Raw genomic sequence first — 20,805 nt, forward strand, 5'->3', positions numbered from 1 at the left:
TTTGAATCCACCAATCAGAGAGCCTGTGTACTTTTTCCCGCCAAAACATGTACCTCTTTTTACACACGCAGCACAGAGAGGCACAGGATTATTGCAGCCTATTACTCATAGTGAGGACTCCCCTCAAACAAATGACCATAATTTCCAAACCGTAGGGGCTAGAGCGGTCATTCTTACACTGTTTTGTTCAGAAGAGATGGGGGAATCTTCCAGTGTTTACAATTTATCATTAAAATATGAATTATTAAAGATATTTGACTTCTAATGCACCATAACTGAGTAGAGCGAAGCAAAAACTGCCTTGACTTGCCCTCAAACAACGCTTTCTAACTCGAAATCTATTTGGAGTATCGATATCATTCTTTCACCGTAAGAGACAGCAGGCTTTGGTGAACAATCATGGAAATTTTCAGGTCTCTGTGGAAATCCAACAAAAAGTTATGACGAGAGAAAAAAGTGGTTCATTTCCACAGTTTGAAATCTGAAGAAATCTGAGCGAAGGACGAATTTCCTACCCTCAAACAAGTCCAACTCATTTCAGAACGGTAATAGGTGAGAAAGAAATTCTTGAATTGTGAGCGTCAGGGGTGTCTGAAGATATTCGGGGACAAGCCTCATGTCTTAACTTTGCTTCGTTAAGGAGATATGACGATTCGAATATGCCTCTCATTACAGAAATCCAGCGGTGATTTTGAACAAGCTCTCCATTCACTTTATATGGAGAGTTTTCTGACCTTGTGTTAGTCTGAGGAGATTTGCAAAAATTCTATAAATCCCACAACAATGATGGTGACATTTTCTGAAAGCCAGCAAAAATACCTACGTTTTGATGTATAATTTGTGGAAGTTGAGTGAAAATTGAGCAAGTAGCAGGAAGTTGTTCGGACATGAAGTGAAAATTGCAAAACCTTCAGTGGCACACTGGAAGCCAAGAGCATAGCAACCATAACAACACATGTATTTTGTGAAAAATCACAATTTTGCAACTCAAAACTTTAAGAGGCATAAAAGTAAAACAGTAAAAGATTTAAAAAAGCTGAATCATACCTGAATAGCCCAATAATTTGTGAACATTTTAAAGTTTGAATGGTTGTTCTAGGTGAAAATATGAGGAAGTAGTTAAGTTTCGAAAACAAGCAAATTTTAGCAGAATTGCTGAAGTTTCCCATTCATTTCAATGGGACAAATTAAAGGAAAAAAGTGGAATATTTTAAAAAGTATAATAGTTAAAAATAGCAAAAATCATAGCAGGAATTAGCAAAAATAGCTGAATAGTTTAAAATTTGAATGGTGAAAATCGGCTGAAAATTGTGGAAGTAGTTTAACGGCGAAAAGTGTACGGAAACACCCGGAATAATAATAAAGAACTAGAAAAATTTGCATTTCCTGCGAAAATGCAGTGTGGATGCTTAAAGCTGAAGCTGTATGCAAAAAGTAGCTGAAAAAGCTGAAAAGTTGCAGAAATTGTAAAAACTTTGCAGAAGCAAAGGAACTTTGCTAAAATGGAATAACTTAGCAGAACTGCAATCACTTAGAGGAAACTGTAAAGCTGAAGCTGTCTGCTGAAAATAGTTGAAAATAGCTGAAGAAGCTGAAGAAATCAAAGTCAGTGTTTAAAAAGTTGTTGAAATTTTAATAACTTTGCAGAAGAACATCAAGTTAGCAAAAATGTAATAACTTAGCAGAAATGCAATAACTTAGAAGAAACATAACAATTCAGCAGAAATGTTGTAGTTTACCAGAAGCTACAACTTAGCAGAAATGTAATAATTGATTAAAAAATTAATAACTTGGCAGAAATATTACAACTTACCAGAACTGCTATAATTTTGCAGAAATGTAATTATTAGGAAAAAAATTTATACAGATAACAGCTGAAAACGATGAAGTAACCTCAAAGTTACTTGTTTAACTGTGAAAAATGACCAGAAACATTAGAAAAGAAAGAAAACCAATTCAATTCAATTTATATAGCAAGAAATCACAACAAAAGTCACCTTAAGGCGCTTCATAGATACAGAGAAAAACCCAACAATCATATGACATATGACCCCTATGAGCAAGCACTTTGGCGACAGTGGGAAGGAAAAACTCCCTTTTAACAGGAAGAAACCTCCAGCAGAACCAGGCTCAGGGAGGGGCGGCCATCTGCTGCGACCGGTTGGGGTGAGAGAAGGAAGACAGGAATACCAGCCAGCAGATAAACTGATGTGAAACAAAACCAAGGTAAAATTGCAGAATTTACACAGTTGGTGAAATGTAAAAATGGCAACATAAAAACCCCAAACAAACAAACAAAAAAAAACCAAACAACATTTAGTTAATAAATGCACAAGATGATTCGATGATAAATATGGTACCAATCTACAAAATACTGTCGAAATGAAGTCCACATTGTGATATATTTCAGGTGTGGAGAGTCACACAGCTAAACAATCGATGTGCATATTTAAAGAATCAAATAAAGAACATTGTTGTGGAATAAATTACAGTGAATAATAATCACTGCCCTGCGTTAGACAGTGACTTATGATGAGGTATTAATTGGCTTAACTTTACCTCTAACAGCTTTTCAGATAGTGCTGTGACCAGGGTGAAATCCATCATAAAGTAACTGTAAACAGTAGAACCATTAGCATGAATGTTATGGTTCTACCCTGATCAAAACTCAAGTCTGCTGTTTGACCTGATATAAAATGATAAAGAGGAACACATATAAATGACCTTTATGGACTTTTCAAAATGACTTTATATGTCTAACCCATTATCTATATATATTAGAGCAGATGTGGAAAACCACTGTTAGACCTACTCTATACTAACACAAACACAGTCAAAAATTCATTGCTAGTGTGACATGTGGTCCTTTTTGCCTTTGACCAATGATATGCTGGTTACTTGGACCAGTTTAGTATTTGCTGTCACAGAGGAATGTTAACCATAAATCCAAAAGACAAAACTGAAAAAATATGTTAATTGCAAACATGTTTTTGCTTAGTAAGAGGATTGAAATTACATGGAAACTGTCACCTTAAAGCCTCATTGTAAATATCATCACAAACAGATGTTTTCCACACGGTTAACAAAGCTCCACCACATCCAATCACTGCATATAAATCTAAAAGAAAACAACAACAAATAAAATGTAATTAACACAAGTGAAGTCTAAGGAGCTTGGAAAGAAAAGCGTCTGGACTTCTTTGAGTTCCTTGAAGACGTTTCACCTCTCATCCGAGAAGCTTCTTCAGTTCTAAGGGTCAATGGTGGAGAGTCCCAGATTTAAACCCAGTGGGAGTTTCCCCCCAAAGAGGGACAAAGAACCCCCTGATGATCCTCTACCTAATCACATGAGCCAAGGTGTGAAAGTGGGTGTGGGTCCCAATCAGCCAGGGTTTCGGGTGAGCTCATTGTGAAACCTGGCCCCACCCTATCATGTGATTTCCCGAGGTCAGGAAATCACCCACGCCCACTCCCAGGATGTGAGTGGACGTTACGGTGTCTGGGGAGGGAACTCAAAACTGGATTATAGATGGCAGACAGTTGGTGTCATAAACCACCGCCTCTGTTTAAAGATGGTCGCTCACAGTGGACGTAAATGGCTTCTTTCACTCCTCCATCTGTCCAAAATGTGAACATTGGCATCCTCAAAGACTGACCTTTGTCCTTTAGATGCAGATGAACTGCTGAGTCTTGTCCCGTGGAGGTGGCTCTTCTATGTTGTGCCATGTGCTTGTGAAGTGGCTGTTTGGTCTCTCCGATGTAGAAGTCTGGGCATTCCTCGCTGCACTGTACAGCGTACACCACATTGTTAAGTTTGTGTTTAGGAGTTTTGTCTTTCGGGTGAACCAGTTTCTGTCTGAGTGTGTTACTGGGTCTGAAGTACACTGGGATGTCGTATTTGGAGAAAACTCTCCTGAGTTTTTCTGATACACCGGCTACATAGGGGATGACAATGTTGTTGTGTCTGTCTTTCTTATCCTCCCTCGCTGGTGTCTGATGTTCTTTTCTGTGAAGCTGGAATGCAGGCACACTGGACGAGCTTATTCTAAAAAATACAGAAAAAGGAACATTTTATTTGTGTTAAGGCCTAAAAACTACAAATAAGTTATACAATGAACAATATTGAAATACCTTATAGGTGCTGCAGGCCATATAACCAGAATCCAGAGCAATCTCACACTCACATGATGGTGAGGAAAGACATGAGCTCTGCAGTGAGGTTTGAATGTCTCAGTTGGAACACTGAAGAACTCAGAAGACAGCAATACCTGCACAGAGAGACAGAGTAGAAAAAGCATAGATTTGTAATCCATAATGTGAATTAAAACTCAAAAAGTGTCAACAAGTATAATCATTTGAGTGTGGAATTATTTATGCAATAAACAGGATTTTAATTAATTAATTGAATTAAAAAACACTGACATTTGTTTTTTTAAATCAAAGATAAAGAATCATACCGCTCTCTGCTCTGAGGATCACTGAGCATCTCTGACAGGAAATACAGTTTCCTCAGTATGAGTCATCATTGATGGTCTCAGAGGTGTGTAGTGTGGTAGCATGATGATGGTCTCCAGATCAGGCAGGAGGTCAGGTGATGGGTGTGTCATCTTCTCCATTGAAGACACACTGGTATGGCAGTTCATAACACAGCAGTCTCCTTGTGGCATGTAGTTATCTGTGCAGTCCAGCACTGATGGATCAAGTTTGGCTCAGCAGTTCATGAAGATGGTGTTAAGATGTTGTTGTTTCAGCTGAGGATGGTGAAGTTTGAAGGTTTTGCCACAAAGGAGACTGTGCCGTGTCTGAAAAAATATATCTACAAAACAAGTGCTTTTAACACCACCCACCCAGCTCAGCCCCCAAGTGTCTATGTAATGCTGGTATGGGGTGTCGGTTACTAAGTCTAATTAGTACATAGGGGATGACAATGTTGTTGCATCTGTCTTTCTTATCCTCCCTCGCTGGTATCTGATGTTCTCTTCTGTGCATCTTTGCTGACTTTATAAACGCCCAATTAGGATAGCCACACGTTTTGAGTGCTTCCTTTACATGTGTGTGTTCCTTCTTTTTCCCTTCAGGCTTAGAGGGAACATGTTCTGCCCGGGGGGGGATGTGTCCTAATTACTCCAAGTTTGTGTTCCAGAGGGTGATGGAAGTCAAAGAGGAGGTACTGGTCCGTGTGTGTGGGCTTCCAGTAAACTTCGATGTTGAGTTTGCCGTTCTCTTCAATGTGCACAGCGCAGTCCAGGAAAAGCAAACAGTCGTCCTTTGTGTCTTCCCTGGTGAACTTGATGTTTTTATCCACGGCGTTAATGTGCGCAGTGAAGGATTCCACTTCTTGCCTTTTGATTTTGACCCAGGTGTCGTCTACATATCTCTACCAGTGGCTGGGTACTCTTCCTTTGAAAGAGCCAAGAGCCTTCCTTTCCACTTCCTCCATGTAAAGGTTGGCTACAACAGGTGACACAGGGGAACCCATGGCACAGCCATGTTTTTGTCTGTAGAAACCCTCGTTGTATTTGAAATATGTAGTGGTGAGGCAGAGGTCTAACAGTGTGCAGATCTGATCGGGTGTGAAGTTGGTCCTGTCTTCCAAGGAGCTGTCTTCTTGCAGTCGTTTTCTGACAGTCTCCACTGCCTCTGTAGTGGGTATGCAAGTGAAGAGAGAGACTACATCAAAGGACATCATGAGAACCTTCACAGACATGACACAAGGGAAGACTTTTGATTTAATAACTAAGCTTAAAACAAGTGTTACCTTTGAATATTTGTGGGAAAAATCTGATGCTACCCCAAGAATACAAAGCCACACTGGAAATGATGACAGGCTTGCAGCCCTCTGTCTTCCTGGAGTGAGGTGCCCGATCAGTAGAAGTGAATTGACAGAAGTCAGTGTCTGTAAGAGTGGCCAAACACTGATACTCTGTCCACTTGCGTAGAGTCTAAGAAGCTGGAATGCAGGCACACTGGACGAGCTTGTTCTAAAAAATACAGAAAAAGGAACATTTTTTTTGTCTGTAGAAACCCTAAAAACTACAAATAAGTTATACAATGAACAATGTTGAAATACCTTATAGGTGCTGCGGGCCACATAACCAGAATCCAGAGCAATCTCACACTCACATGATGGTGAGGAAAGACATGAGCTCTGCAATGAGGTTTGAAGGCCTCAGTTGGGACACGGAAGAACTCAGAAGACAGCAATACCTGCACAGAGAGACAGAGTAGAAAAAGCATAGATTTGTAATCCATAATGTGAATTAAAACTCAAAAAGTGTCAACAAGTATAATCATTTGAGTGTGGAATTATTTATGCAATAAACAGGATTTTAATTAATTAATTGAATTAAAAACACTGACATTTTTTTTTTATCAAAGATAAAGAATCATACCGCTCTCTGCTCTGAGGATCACTGAGCATCTCTGACAGGAAATACAGTTTCCTCAGTATGAGTCATCATTGATGGTCTCAGAGGTGTGTAGTGTGGTAGCATGATGATGGTCTCCAGATCAGGCAGGAGGTCAGGTGATGGGTGTGTCATCTTCTCCATTGAAGAAACACTGGTATGGCAATTCATAACACAGCAGTCTCCTTGTGGCATGTAGTTATCTGTGCAGTCCAGCACTGATGGATCAGGTTTGGCTCAGCAGTTCATGAAGATGGTGTCTGAAAAAATATATCTAACAAAACACGTGCTTATAACACCACCCACCCAGCTCAGCCCCCAAGTGTCTATGTAATGCTGGTATGGGGTGTCGGTTACTAAGTCTAATTAGTGCATCAGAAAGCGGGGGCTACACCTAAAGCCCACACTTTTTGATGTCTTTGTTTATTAGCAGCTTTTTCCAGCTGCTCAGAGAATTCTGACTTGGCCTTTATCCACCCAAACCCAAACCCACCCGGATAAAGGCCAAGTCAAACTCACACACCATACCAGCATTACATAGACACTTGGGGGCTGATCTGGGTGGGTGGTGTTAAACTGTAGTCGGGAACTTTCAGAAAACTATCCATTTACTTCTAAATCAGTTTTTATACATATTCTGTAAGCTGTACTAATGTTTTTCTCTACATAATGTATCATTATAGACATCTCTGGTAGCCTAAAGATAGTTTATAACTTTTGACATTTTTTACCTGTAAAACATGATAAGCAAAAACTCATTCATCACAAAAACTTTTGATTCTACAAAAGCTACTATAATCAAGAAAATATAATTGTCTGTATTTATTCATGTGACCCATAATAAATACCTGCATTTATGTGGGATTTATTTATTTACTATTTCATATTTTCAAGCCCTTGGAGGGGAAGATCTCGTTTGTTGAGCTACATACGTCACAGTAAAAAGATTTAGTCATTTAAAACATGAGAATAAAAGAAATGATGTTGGTTTAATAAATGTTGCAGCACATTTCAGATCAGAGGTGCATGATAGCAGATGTTCTCTGCTCTGCATGAAGTTCAGCAATGATTTGGTGAAATGATTAATAACATTGCAATAAGAAAGGGTCTTCTTACAGACAGAGTAGGGAAGACAATTTTTTCAATGAAAAATATTTTTCATGCTCTACAATCAGTAAACTCTGTAACAAACATGATCTGTAATTGTTTCAAAACTCACCAGACGACTTCATGATTGGCTCGAGGACAGGACACAAAACACAGGGTTGTGGTAACTGTAATATGATCTCAGAACACCTGAATATAGACATTTCTGTGGCTGAGAAATAAAAATGAGGTCAAGCAGGGTGTTCTTGTCTGTAGTGCCAGAAGTGATCAGCTGTGAATACCCTCTCGACTGAAACTGCTCCAGAATCTGTTTTCTTCCACTCTGCAACTGGTTCTCATTAAAATCTCCACACACAATTATTGGGTGACAGTCCATTATTTCAAGTGAATCTAAAAGACTTACCAGGTTTTGCATGAATGGTGTCAAACTGTAGTCAGGGGGTCTGTACACAACAGCAATGAGTGCAGGGAATGGAGCCTGAACCTTCAACACTAAAAACTCAAGATCAGTGACATTATGCAGATACTGTTTTACCTGAACCTGAAAATGATTCCTCAAATACACAACAACTCCCCCACCACTTCTGCTGGCCATGTTAGGAAAGTTTGTGTAGGACACATGTCTGTTGCGTTTGAACATGGTGTAGCCGTCCAAATGAAGACTGTCTGCAACAAAGGAGCCTTGAAGGTGAGACTCAGTGAGACACAAAACATCTGCTAAACACATTTCATGATGACTCTTGATGTCACTGATGTGAGATGGCAAACCCTCTGTATTGTGATGGATCAGTGTAAGAGTGTCAAGTCTGCTGGCTGTTTCTCTGACCTGAAGAAGAGGCATCATTTCCTCAACACTGGCTTGTCTCATGGTTTGGAGCGCTGCAGTTACCTCGGGATTGGCGTAAATCTTTTTCTCATCCAAGTCCTGCAAATAGAGTCCACTGAGAGACGTCACCCTGCTGAGAGCAACGTAAGCCATACCTGGTTCAAAAATGTTCTTCATTGAAACTACAGCTGTCTGTGTTGTAAGACCCTGAGTTTTGTGAATTGTGCAAGCGAATGCTAGCTTTACAGGAAACTGTCTGCGTACTGCTCCTTTAAACTTCAGACTCTCCTCTGCTCTCTCAATGTAAACCAGATCATCAGAAGCTGCATTAGCACTGCGGTTGTGTCTCATAGGCTGCCGGTTGTCCATCCTGAGCCCCAGTTTAATTATGTGTCCATCATTTTCAGATCTCACCACCTTTACCAGTATACCAAAAGCACCGTTGACCAAACCGTTTAGTGTGTCCAAGTTTCTGGTCAGCATGACTCGAGCTCCTTCAGCAACATTCAGAGTGTCAGGTAAATCATTTCTCCCACCTGTAAATGGTTTGTCTCTTCGTTCCATTCTGCCTGTACATTTATCCTTCTGGAAATCGTCTGCATTGATGATTATGATGTTTGAATGAAGCTTCTTCAGGGTATCTGTGTTGTGGGATTCCACATTCTTGTTGGTGGCATAAATGTGTAAGACCTCAGTTGGACATTCTTCTGGTGCAGTCACAGCCTGTGACAACAAATCTCTGTCGCACTGAGAAAGCTCATCTGTCTTTTCTTTGACTCTAATCCTGTTCAGCATCTCTGCAAAGGCCACATCATCTTTCTGACGCATGATCTCGGTTAGAGTGATCATCTGAAAATGTTCCTGCCATAGGTCAATCTGTTCTGGATCGTAAACACAGAGAGGTTTAGACTGTCGCACTGGTGGCAGCTGGTAAAAATCTCCAACAGCTAAAACTGACATTCCACCAAAAGGTCTCTGAGTGCCTTTGATTTGTTTCAGTCTTGCATCCACATAAGCAAAAAGGGGTTTTGAAACCATTGAAATCTCATCAATAACAATAATTTCAGCATTCATCAGCTCAGATCTGACTTCATCCAGTTGGTTACCAAGTCCTTGAATGGGTGGTTTCAGACTCCTGGGTAGTTTCAGTAGAGAATGTAATGTAGAGCCATTGATAGAAAAAGCTGCTGTACCGGTAAATGAAGTCAGTAAAACAGTTGGATTTGATATGTCAGCTTCTTCTGCATTAGCAGGCAGTCTGCTCAGGATCTTTGATGCTTCAGAGTGAATACACTTAATCAGATGTGACTTTCCAGTTCCTGCACCACCATTGATATAGAAGAAAAATGGATCTGGGTTCAAACCACAAACTCGCTGAATACACCAGTCTCTTATGGCATAGAACACGCAGGCCTGCTTCTGGTTCAGATTCTGATACATTACACGTACCACGGCTGGATCTACTGCAGGTTGTTCTCTGATGGCTCTGATCTCTGTTACAGCATCAGACTGACGACTGTAGTCGGGGACATTCTCCTGTTCGTTCTCATCATCAGAATGTCTCTCAGGAAGATTCTCATCACATTGCAGCCTCACAACTTCAGATTCAGGAGCAAGATTACACCATTCATCAATCACAACATCCCTATTTTGTTCAAACTCTTCCAGTGCACTCTCAATATCCTCAGAGTTCTTCTCATACTTGTCTTTATTTCTTTTCACAACCCTTTTCACAGACTCACTGTGGTCTGAACATGGAAGTCGTACAAAACCTGAGTTGTAGAAGGACTGATAGGTTTGGAACCCTTGTGGTTTCAGTTCCTGCTCTGATCTGTGTGGAAGGTAAAGTCTCAACAGTCGACCATAATATTGCTCAGGATCTTTTTCCTGTGAACAGTGGTAATATCTGATTATAGCTGGTTTATCATTCTTTCGCCTTTGTACAAATCCAAGCTGGTTTAGAAGAGGAAGCACATCTTTTCCTTCATTTGGACCACTCACCAACCTGCACAAGGCAGCAAAATCAGCCAGTGACATTTCCTCATATTCTGGGGTCTCAGGTCTGCATTTGTATTTATCACTCAAACTTGTCATCCAAATATTACAACTGTCGTGTGTTGTGCTTTCCAGGAAGCTCATGGGCCGACTCATTTTTACTGGGTTATCATCTGTTGGTACAAATACAACACTGCGGGAACATTTTTTCATTTTTAGGCCACAGACTCGAGTCACACACTCCTGTGCGCTGATTTCTCTCTTTTTTGAGTAAGCCTGCATCACAGCTCTCATTTCATCACACTCATTGACGGTGTTCTTATCAGAGTTGTCAATAACTGTCTTCAGGTATTCAGAGAGGCCAGATTCTTTCTTTGTTATATATTTACAGAGGTATTCTATACATGAATAGGCATTCAAAATGAATGAGACATCTAAATTAGAGTTCCAGGCTTCAAGCAGGTCTGGGTTGTAATTGTTGATCCAACACTCATTTGGGTCACGTTTCAGAATCAGAGCTGTTTTCTTGTTTATGTCTTGGAGGCATTGTTCATACTCATTCATTGTCAAGTTGCATCGTGACAGAATCTGCTCTATGGTGAGGGAAGCAGCTTCAGGTTCCTTCAGCAGGTTCAACAAAGGTCTGAGTTTGGCTTTTGCAGCTTCAGTGTCTGAATCCTCATCCTGTCTCACAATCATTGTTCTTGTGGCTGGTGGTTTGGGAAACCCAAATCTACAACCAGAGTTCACACTCTTAAAGCATGTCTTTGTGTGGTTTTTGCTGTGCTTTTGTAGCTCAGTGACTTTTTTGTGCAGTTCAGGTTGTTTTTCTGGATCAGGGAGTTGAGCTGAGATGTATCTGTCAACAAAGTCACAGACAGTTTGGTCGTCATCCACATCTGCTTCTACCTTTTCTCGAATCCACAGCAACATGTGTATATGTGGACTACCTCTGTGCTGGAACTCAACTCTGTAAAAGTAATCAATGATCTCACCAAGGGGCTGTGCAGGAGAAAAAAGCAAATCTCTGAACAAAGCCTCAACACGTTTATCAAACATTCGCATGGTGGTTACTGGATTTGATCTTAGAATTTCACACTTTTCTGACCAGTCCAGGGCTTCAAAATCAACCTCTTCACCTTGCTGTCTCTTTATTGCTTGAATCACTTCAGGCCATCTCATCTCAGCAGCAGAGAAAGTGACAAAGAACTGAGGTGTTCCTATTTGGCGAACCATGCTGAATAGATCTCTGGTAGTTTTCTGCCAGTAAGCTGGAGTTCCTCTGAGTGGCTGCATAAATCTGATTGCATCTTTATTTCTTACCAGCTTCTCTACTTCTGTCTTACTTTGTAACATTCCTGATGTGATTTTGCGTCCATCTTTGGTCATAGTTTTACCTTTCCTTAGCTGTATTGTCATGCTGGAATTAGCCAAGTGTATTTCAGTGACAAACTGTGAGAAAAACAGGTAATTTGTGTCTTTAGCAAATCTTGCATCAATGTTGAAAAGCCTTGACTTGAAGTAAGCACTTGGTGTGAGTTTAAGACGTCTCTTTTCATCCAGTGTATTCTGACCAGTAGGAAACTGCACAGGAAATGCCATGGCTTCCAAATGAGGAGTTCTGAAGAAGCTAACAGGATTGTTTCTTTCTGCAGGAGCCACACAATATGTGTTATCAGTGAAACAGAGAATCTCTTCTGAAATGTCTACAGGCTGCAGACAACTTTCTAGAGCAAAACCTCCATTGTTCAAATCACTTTCTGGTTCATCTGGATTTTGTTCCTCTGGTTGTTCATCACAGGATTGCATATTAATATCTTGGTCACTTTGAGACTCACTTTCACACAAAAGGGCATCTTTTTCATAGTTGTCAATTTCCATTAAATCTGCTTCATTATAATCATCACTTGCCATGCTGGCTTCATCACTGCTGTCATCATCAGGTAACGTTGGATCACAAAGCAATGCATCATCTCTGATAATAATATCTGTGTACTGTGGATGAATTTGTTTCAGTTTACGCAGAGCTTGAATGAGTTTAGACCAGGTGACAGTCTGGAACAGCTGATGGCCTTTGTAGCACAGTCGTCTTTTCAGCTTTATCCTCATGATCTGTGATTGGCTTCTGATCCTCGGTAAACTGTCAACTGTTTGTTGGACCTCAGATGGTACACACACCACATTACCACGTATGAGTCTCTGTCTCCCCTTTGGAAGAGGAATAATCTTAGCAAATGGTATGCATTTGGCAATCAGATGTCTCTCCAGAATGTTGAGATCACAAAGTTCAGCTGGAATATCCTGCAGTTCTAAACCATTAACAGCAGCAAGCCTGGGCATGCATCCACTTTTGAGGGAACTGTGACATGTGTGACAGATATACTCTTTTTTTCTCTCAACAGGAAAGCTGCAGTGATCATGACATGCTTCATCACACACATGAACAAATTTACCAGTTAGGCACTGATGAGCTACAGTCTGGTGTTTTGAGTAATTTTCTCTTTTGCAGATTTTTACCTGATTAGGAAAAGAAGCTTTTAGACAAACAGTACAAACATAAGATGGTGCTGACTTAATGTTTGATCTGAAACGAGATATGGCCTCATTCATTAAAGTGTTCTCTGGATGACACTGTAAAGTCTCAGCTGGTCGATGCATCTGGCGATATTTCCGTTTTATATTCATTGCACATCTGATATTATGCATCTGTCTGAAAGAAAAACCGTTCCAATATTTTACTCTCATTCGTTCTCTCATATTGTCCTTGTGTTGTTGCTGAAATTGTTTTTCTTCTCCATAACGCTTAGTCAGATAAGATCGTTTTTTCTGTTTAAAATCTTCGCTTTTTTTATATAGGTTATATACATATGACCTCATGTAAGCTTTATGTTTTTCTCTGAATTCAGCACAAGTTCTGTAATTTCTTCTTATACGTTCCTTCTGCTGTTCTCTAAACATAGGAAATTGTCTATAAGATTCTTTATATGTTTTTCTCATACGTTCCTTCTGCTTTTCTCGGAATAAAGAATCGTCTTTATACATCCTTATGACACATTCTCTTTTTTTCTCTCTTATTTTAGCACTTTCTCTATAGGTTCTTCTGAAATGTTCTCTCTGTTTCTCCTTATAGGTAGCATTTAATTTATACAGTTCATTTTTGTACATGCTCTTTTTCTGTCTGTGATCAGGATCATTACACTTCTTAGTTGAGTTTTTTTTCTTTGTCTTGAAGCTTTCATCAAACCTGTACATCTGCCTTTCTTTCGTCTTCTGATTTTCCTTTCTCTGTGGTAGCTTTTGTTGGGTCAATAATCTTCTCCTCATTTTTTGCCTTTCATGTTTACTATATTTCAGCAGTTTATCTGAGAGTTCCTGTGTTATCTTAGTTGAACTGGAGGCACTGTTTGAATCATTCTGAGGAACAGAATCTGATGTTACCTGAGTGTCTCTTACAGAAGATGCAGAGGTTTCTATTTCTAAATAATCAGAAGGACGATTGTTCAGCTCAGCAGCTGGCTCATTTGAATAATCCACTCTGGATGACATCACTTCAGTAGCTAAAGTGTCGGCCACAGTGTTCGGTGTCTGCTCAGTGGACTTTGGGGTTTCAAATTCAGGTTCATTTAAAGCTGGTGCTGGGACAGTTGTAGCCGTTTGTCTGTTTTCATCAGCATCTCTTTGGTCAGCAGCGTTTTCACTGTGAAACTCGATGGGCTGTAGCTCATAAGTGCAGCTTGGTGCGATGCTAAACATTCGGTACAAACGTTTGATCCTGTCAATCATGTCATTAAGACGTGTGAACTTCAACATAACTGCAGTTCCACCACTTATACTTAGCGACAATGGCATACCAGTAGACTTACGTGGGTGAGGGTCAAAATATGCATATTCACCTGAAGTCAGCCTGCTAACAGCGATGACTGTTCCTCCCATGACTAGCAAAGCATAGCGAACGTCTGAAGCCAAACACTGTAGTCCCTGTTCAAGGCTCGGAAAGTGATCTGTACCATCAAATGTGCCGTAATGAGCAAACTGAGACATGTCGACTTGATACTCGTGTCTGCGGCTGGTAACAACTGAAGGAAGTTCATCGCAGGCTAGAAACACACTGTTCACAAACCTCAGTCTGGCATCTGAATAGACGGCATGGCCTTTGTCCAACACACGGTTTAGATCTGCTCTGGTAATAAATTCATCCTCGTGTAAGAATGACAGGAAAACCAAACTGTTAGCCATGCATTGCTGATTCCGGTACTTTCCATACCTAGGAGAAGCCTGGCTTCGGGAAGCACAGACGCTACTCACTCGTGGACTTTCACTGTTTGTAACCTGTACATGAGACTGTACTGGAGCTTGTCCATCATGCTGTGTTTGTACAGTTAGCTGGGGTTCAGTCTGGATTACCTGCATAACTTCAGGCTCTGGGACAGACACTGAGGGAACACTTCTTTTTACCACATCTGCATAAGACACTGTGGCTATCTCTCCATCATGCTGTGTTTGTACAGTTAGCTGGGGTTTAGTCTGGATTACCTGCATAACTCCAGGCTCTGGGACAGACACTGAGGGAACACTTCTCTTTACCACATCTGCATAAGACACTGTGGCTGTCTGAACACTGCTCTGCACTTCTGTGCTGGGAAAAGCTGAAACACACACCTTTACCTGCTCACTGCTCTGAGAAACATTCACCTGTTCTTTCTGCTTTTGCCATCTAAGCTTCTGGGACTGCGACCTTTGACTTTTTCTTGGCATTTTGCTGAAGTACAATCTGGAGCTTATATGTGGTTATACACAAATATAAACAAAACTGAACCTTGAAACACAGAAAAACTTATAACTCCTTAAGTTACTGTTAAATCTGAGAAATGTACTATTATACTATAAAATGTTTTTATGAATATATGAATAGATGTTAAAAAGCTGATTTGTACTCCAAACTCAAAACAAAGGAAATTCAAAGTTCTCTGGAAACAATTTGGTGCGTTTTATTGTACCTCTTTTAGAAACGGGGTTTCTTCAGCTGGATGTTCTGCAGCAGTCAGGAAACAGGAAGTCCTCAGGTGCTTCTCGATGACAATACTGACTGAATACTTACACTGAGTGACAAAATGGGTTTGTCCTTAAATAATAATACTATAAACTTGCAGTCAAATCTTATAGCCAATGAAACAGACTAACAGACTGGATCTAATTTATTATTTATCTGAATGTATGTATTACAAAATAACCAGATTATCTTATTACAAATAAACTTATAAAAAGGTGATATTTTATACAATTGATCAAAGTAAGCCAAACTAGCAGTCCAAACTAAAGTCTAATGCAAAATTAAAATGACAAATGTAGGGCTGTGTAAGTAGTTTCTACTATAAGTTCTACTGTACTGTAATTCTGCTACTGTATATTCAACTTGTAATTTCCAGCAAAATGACTGAATGTGAGAGAGCTTAATGACAGGAAAGAAAGAGCAGTGAGAGCAGAGATCTCTCAGAATTCTGTAACAGATAGATCAAGTTCTGGTAACTTGGATTTCTGAAAATTGGATTCTGAAAGGATTCTCAAAACTTGGATTCTCAAATTAGATAGAGCAGTAGAGATAGAGGGATACAAGATGGAATGGCTTTCAAATTAGATAGAGCGGTAGAGATAGAGGGATACAAGATAGAATGGCTTTCAAATTAGATAGAGCAGTAGGGATAGAGGGATACAAGATAGAATGGCTTTCAAATTAGATAGAGCAGTAGGGATAGAGGGATACAAGATAGAATGGCTTTCAAATTAGATAGAGCAGTAGGGATAGAGGGATACAAGATAGAATGGCTTTCAAATTAGATAGAGTTGGGAGAGTGATAGGATAGACAGAATTGCTTATAATGATAGAGAGAGAGAGGATCTTCTGCAGCAGGTCACCTGTAAGACACAAAAGGCATGGAATTAGTCATATTTCCAACATGCTTGGATTTACCATATTCTTCAGACTATATGGCACACCTAAAATCCTGTCATTATCTCAAAAACATACAATGTGCCTAGCGTATCGATTCTGGTTATGCTTACTGACCTAGAACGGGATTTCTGTGGTACACAGCGCTCAAAATTCTGTCAAATATTTTAGTAATACTTCGGTAAGCTACAAAGCTGCGCTGCTTGATGTATTGTCAGAGCATTATGGCTACCATAGTCAGCACCTCGCAGAGTAATTCGTACGGTGCTTCAACATAACATTATGGTGTGTGTACAAGGACCTGGCACGTGTTAAGAGACATGCTTAAGAAGCAGATTTCAAACTGATCAACCCATGAAGAGTTTGATGGATTTGTAGATGAGGAATGAACTGAAAAAGTGAGTGTATTGTTCTGTATTTTATGTGTTACAACTGAACAGTGTTGAGAGTTGTTTGTGAATGACTTGAATAAAGTTTGACTTATCTGACTGTTTTGTTTGGCTTAATCTGCCTTAAAAACAGGCTTGTTTATTGACATTATGCCTTATAATCTCAAAAATACAGTACATGTAGGGCTTTAAATACTAAAGATGTCTACAGTAAATTATTCGAGTGAACAGAATGACAATGTTTAACAAATGATGGTGGAACTGTTATAAGGACATTTTTACATTCTATTAAAACAATAAACTAAGTCTATAAACTCAAACCAAGACGTGCTGCTACAGTAACTTACTGTAAATATTATATGGTCCAACAAAACCAACACACTGAGGTTACAGCAGACAGTTTCAGGCCACTCTGTATGAATTTTGGCAAAATGAGAAATTTGGAGACAGCTAGTTTCTACACAGCAGTTTCTACATATTTCAGTCACATTTGGGGCATGTTTGATACACAGCAATAAGCACTACACTAAATCTATAATAAACTTATCATAGCTGATATAAAGGCCTAATTAGCAAAATTTAGTATGATGATAATTTCTTTGTAGATCATTTCATGATAAAAAGAACAGAAGTGAGTGCTGTATCTGAGCTGTTGCATGTAAGATCTTTGCTGGACATTCCCACATTTCTTAAACAAACAAACAAACATAACTTTCAGACAGTTCATCTTTTGTAAATTAGGCCAGGATTATTTTCAAAAAACAGCCTTGATAAAAATATCAGGCCACTATAAAATCTCTTATGTTTATGTTTTCATCCCACCTATACTTTGCAAGTCATTATGACAAATTACAAAAAGCAGTTTTTAGGCAGTGATTTAAGGGAAGAAGCTTTTGAAATCCACCATGCCCTACCACCAGTGGTCTCAAACTCTGGTCGTTAAGGCCTGGTGTCCAGAAACTTTTCTATGTGTCCCTGTTGCAACACACCTGAATAACATTAGTAGGTCATTAGCAAAACTCTACAGAACGTGACTGCATGCTGAGGTGGTAATTCAGCCATTTGATTCATGTTATAGCAGCTCATGAGTGAATGAACATGATGCAATGAAAGTACTTTTAGAAGTACATTTTTCCAAACACTTAAATTACTTAAATTTGAGTAGTCTTAGGGGATGCCACTTCAGCACACAGTCAAATTCTATACTCTCACTAATGACCTACAAATGTTATTCAGGTGTTTTGTAACAGGGACGCATGGAAAAGCTTCAGGACACCGGCCCTTGAAGAGTGGAGTTTGAGACCCCTGCCCTATGTGAATATTTAATTGTCCCTAAACTGCTAGTCGTGAGCTGATCTAATGTGAAACAAACACATATAGTTCTGTAAAGGTTTACAAAGAGATTTCTAAGGATCTGGAGACCTCAGAAAACAGAAACCCTCCCAGATGTTGTAGCTGAACAGGCAAAAACAAGTTGCCTAATCAAATCAAATCAAATCACTTTTATTGTCACATCACATGTGCAGGCACACTGGCACAGCACATGCGAGTGAAATTCTTGTGTGCGAGCCCCACAAGCAACAGAGATGTGCAACACAACAACACAAACGAGCAAAATACAAGAATAATAATATCTCGATGATAACCAAGAGCTGTGCTGACTAACTGCACTAAACTGAATCATCTATAGTGAGAGAAAAACACCAGCATTAAAGTCAAACATGGTGCTGTTACTGTGATGTCCCAGAGTTCCTTTACTACTTCAGGACCATCAACTCATCAGGTCCTGGGCTTAAGTTTAATCACACTTAGGATCTGAAGCACACAAGCAAGTCCAATTGAATGAATGAAACAAAACACATGGTGTAAACGAATCAGTCTGGACTTTAATGAAATTAAGATACTTGGCATAACTTGAAAACCCTATATTGGGCCTTAATTAAGACTTTTTTCTTTTCTTTTTTTGCCTGTCCTGTTTGGATCTAATTATGACAATTCTGAAATTATAGTGGACCAAAATCAACCAGTGATGTAAACCAGTCATTACCAGTTACTGTAAATGCTTGATGGTAATTGTTGCTATCAGGGCATCCACAGCTGGGTATTAGAGACCAACATGTTTTTACATTAGACCAGGTTGTTCTGGTTCAAAAATGAAATCATCACTTTAAAACTGCTTTTTGTATTTATCCAGGTCATCCTTGTTAGATGATTTGAAACATGTGAAAAAAGCATAAACAAAATAAATCTGCAAAGAAGAAAGACCTTTCTCAGCACTGTACCGCAGACAAAACCTTTACTTACCAGACTTGTGACGATCAGATCAGTATCCTAGAGAAAGGAAACAACACATCAGATCACTGTTTAATGACTTACACTGTTGAACCTCTTCACACACACAATCCAATTTACTGTGACATGAAATAACTAGTAAAATCCTCAGTTTCTCCAAGCCTTTATGAATTCACTGTAGTCTGAAGAGGACAAACATGGTGATAACATGTGTAATAAAGGCATGCATACTACAGAAGTGCAAAGAAGAGGCACCAATATTTGTTGGTACAGATTATGGCTTTTTAGCTCCATCATTTTCTATCACAAGTCAGTGTTTAATAAAGTGTGGAAAAACCACAACTGTTAGAATCAACGGAAAACCTCATTAGGTTTTAGTTCTGATCTGAATATGTAAATCCTAAAATACATGTAAATTCTGACATGTTATAGTAACAACAGTGACACACCATTTTGCAATTACAAAAATTATAATAAAAAGTCCTTCCATTGTACCTGTTGGCAGGAATCTTTTTGTATTTTGCAATATTTCCCTTTTATATAAAATTTTAAACACATTGTATCAAGCAAATTATTAAGAAACTGATTTAAACTTATTGTATATAAACTACACACAGGCTTTAACATACACAACATTGCCTACTCACAACTCTGGTTCTCTCAGTTTTTTATTATTGCTTAAATGTTTAACCTACCACTTCTGTTCACTCAGGCAAAAATACTTCTATAGTGGTCTGACTTTAATGTAATACATAAGCAGAATATGAATGAAGATATAAAGCAACAACTGTGGTGCTCTGCTACGTAAATCCACAAACAAACGGAGAACACAAACAACTGTATAAAAACAGTTGTTTGTGTTCAAACATAAAAATCAGACACAAATGGCCTGTTAAACTTCAGGGACAGTCAGAGGTCATGTGTGGGGCCTTTGCTGCTACAAGGTATACATTCTGACCATTTGTTTTTGCCCATCAATAAATGGTAATGTCACAAAAACCAAACTACGTTAGGTAAGTTGCTAAACATGTTACACAGTGACAATGTCATATTACTGCAGTTACAATTGCTGCTTACTTACCAGCAAAGGCAAAACCGAAGTTCTGTTTCACTCTGTAACAAAAGAACAAAAATACAGAATGAGACAACTGAAATCAGCATCAGAGTCAATACTGCATCACAATCTGTAGTGAAAAAAAAAAGTTAAATTCTTTGTTTACTATAAACACCCGATCTTCTCTTTCTGCACCTTATTAAAGATTTCTGTCTTTATTAAGGTGATGTGTCGTTTTATCGATCTGCAATAAGCCACAGAAATTCCTCATTAACGTAAAGCTCTAATACTTTGGTGCTATTACATAACACAGCAGATCCCACAAGCAATGATTTGCTCGCACTGCACACTTGATCAAATGATAACATCACAGTTTCAAAGCATGCAACAATCACAAATGATACTTGATACTATAAATGCTTGATGGTAGTTCTTCGTATCAGGGCTTCCACAGCTGGGTATTAGAGACCAGCATCTTCTCACATTAGAACAGATAGCTCTGGTTTGGTTTTCTCTGCTTCATATGTGAAATCATCCCTTTAAAATGCTTTTTTGTATTTATTCATATCATCCCTGTTAGATGATTTGAAACATGTGACAAAAAAGCATGAACAAAATAAATCTGCAAGGAAAAAAAAGACTTTTCCCAGCACTGTACCTCAGACAAAATGAACTCACTTTAGTCTAAAGAGGGCAAAATTTAATTGCAGAGTCTCAAATGGCCTTAACATGTGTAATAAAAACAATAATTACTACAGAAATGCTTTGATAAGCCTTTAAAATTAAAA

At 39.1% G+C, this 20,805-nt stretch overlaps 1 protein-coding gene across 1 annotated transcript; it reads right to left on the minus strand.

Moving 5' to 3' along the window:
* Positions 1-1,597: 1,597 nt before the first annotated feature.
* On the minus strand, positions 1,598-20,063 carry LOC146583908 (uncharacterized). The gene is made up of 9 exons (XM_085279008.1): positions 20,045-20,063; positions 18,976-19,002; positions 15,333-15,434; positions 6,393-8,439; positions 6,071-6,207; positions 5,759-5,981; positions 4,458-5,640; positions 4,132-4,268; positions 1,598-4,045 (listed from the first exon to the last, which is right to left on the minus strand). The coding sequence occupies exon 4, from the start codon at positions 8,380-8,382 to the stop codon at positions 7,636-7,638; it is 747 nt and encodes a 248-aa protein (XP_085135134.1). The 5' UTR covers positions 8,383-8,439; positions 15,333-15,434; positions 18,976-19,002; positions 20,045-20,063; the 3' UTR covers positions 1,598-4,045; positions 4,132-4,268; positions 4,458-5,640; positions 5,759-5,981; positions 6,071-6,207; positions 6,393-7,635.
* Between the last annotated feature and the right edge of the window lie 742 nt (positions 20,064-20,805).

The sequence above is a fragment of the Mchenga conophoros genome, linkage group LG1 (genome assembly GCF_057382185.1).
Source record: "Mchenga conophoros isolate Kocher_MC1m ecotype Shallow Benthic linkage group LG1, M_conophoros_male_GT1.1, whole genome shotgun sequence".
NCBI lineage: Eukaryota > Metazoa > Chordata > Actinopteri > Cichliformes > Cichlidae > Mchenga > Mchenga conophoros.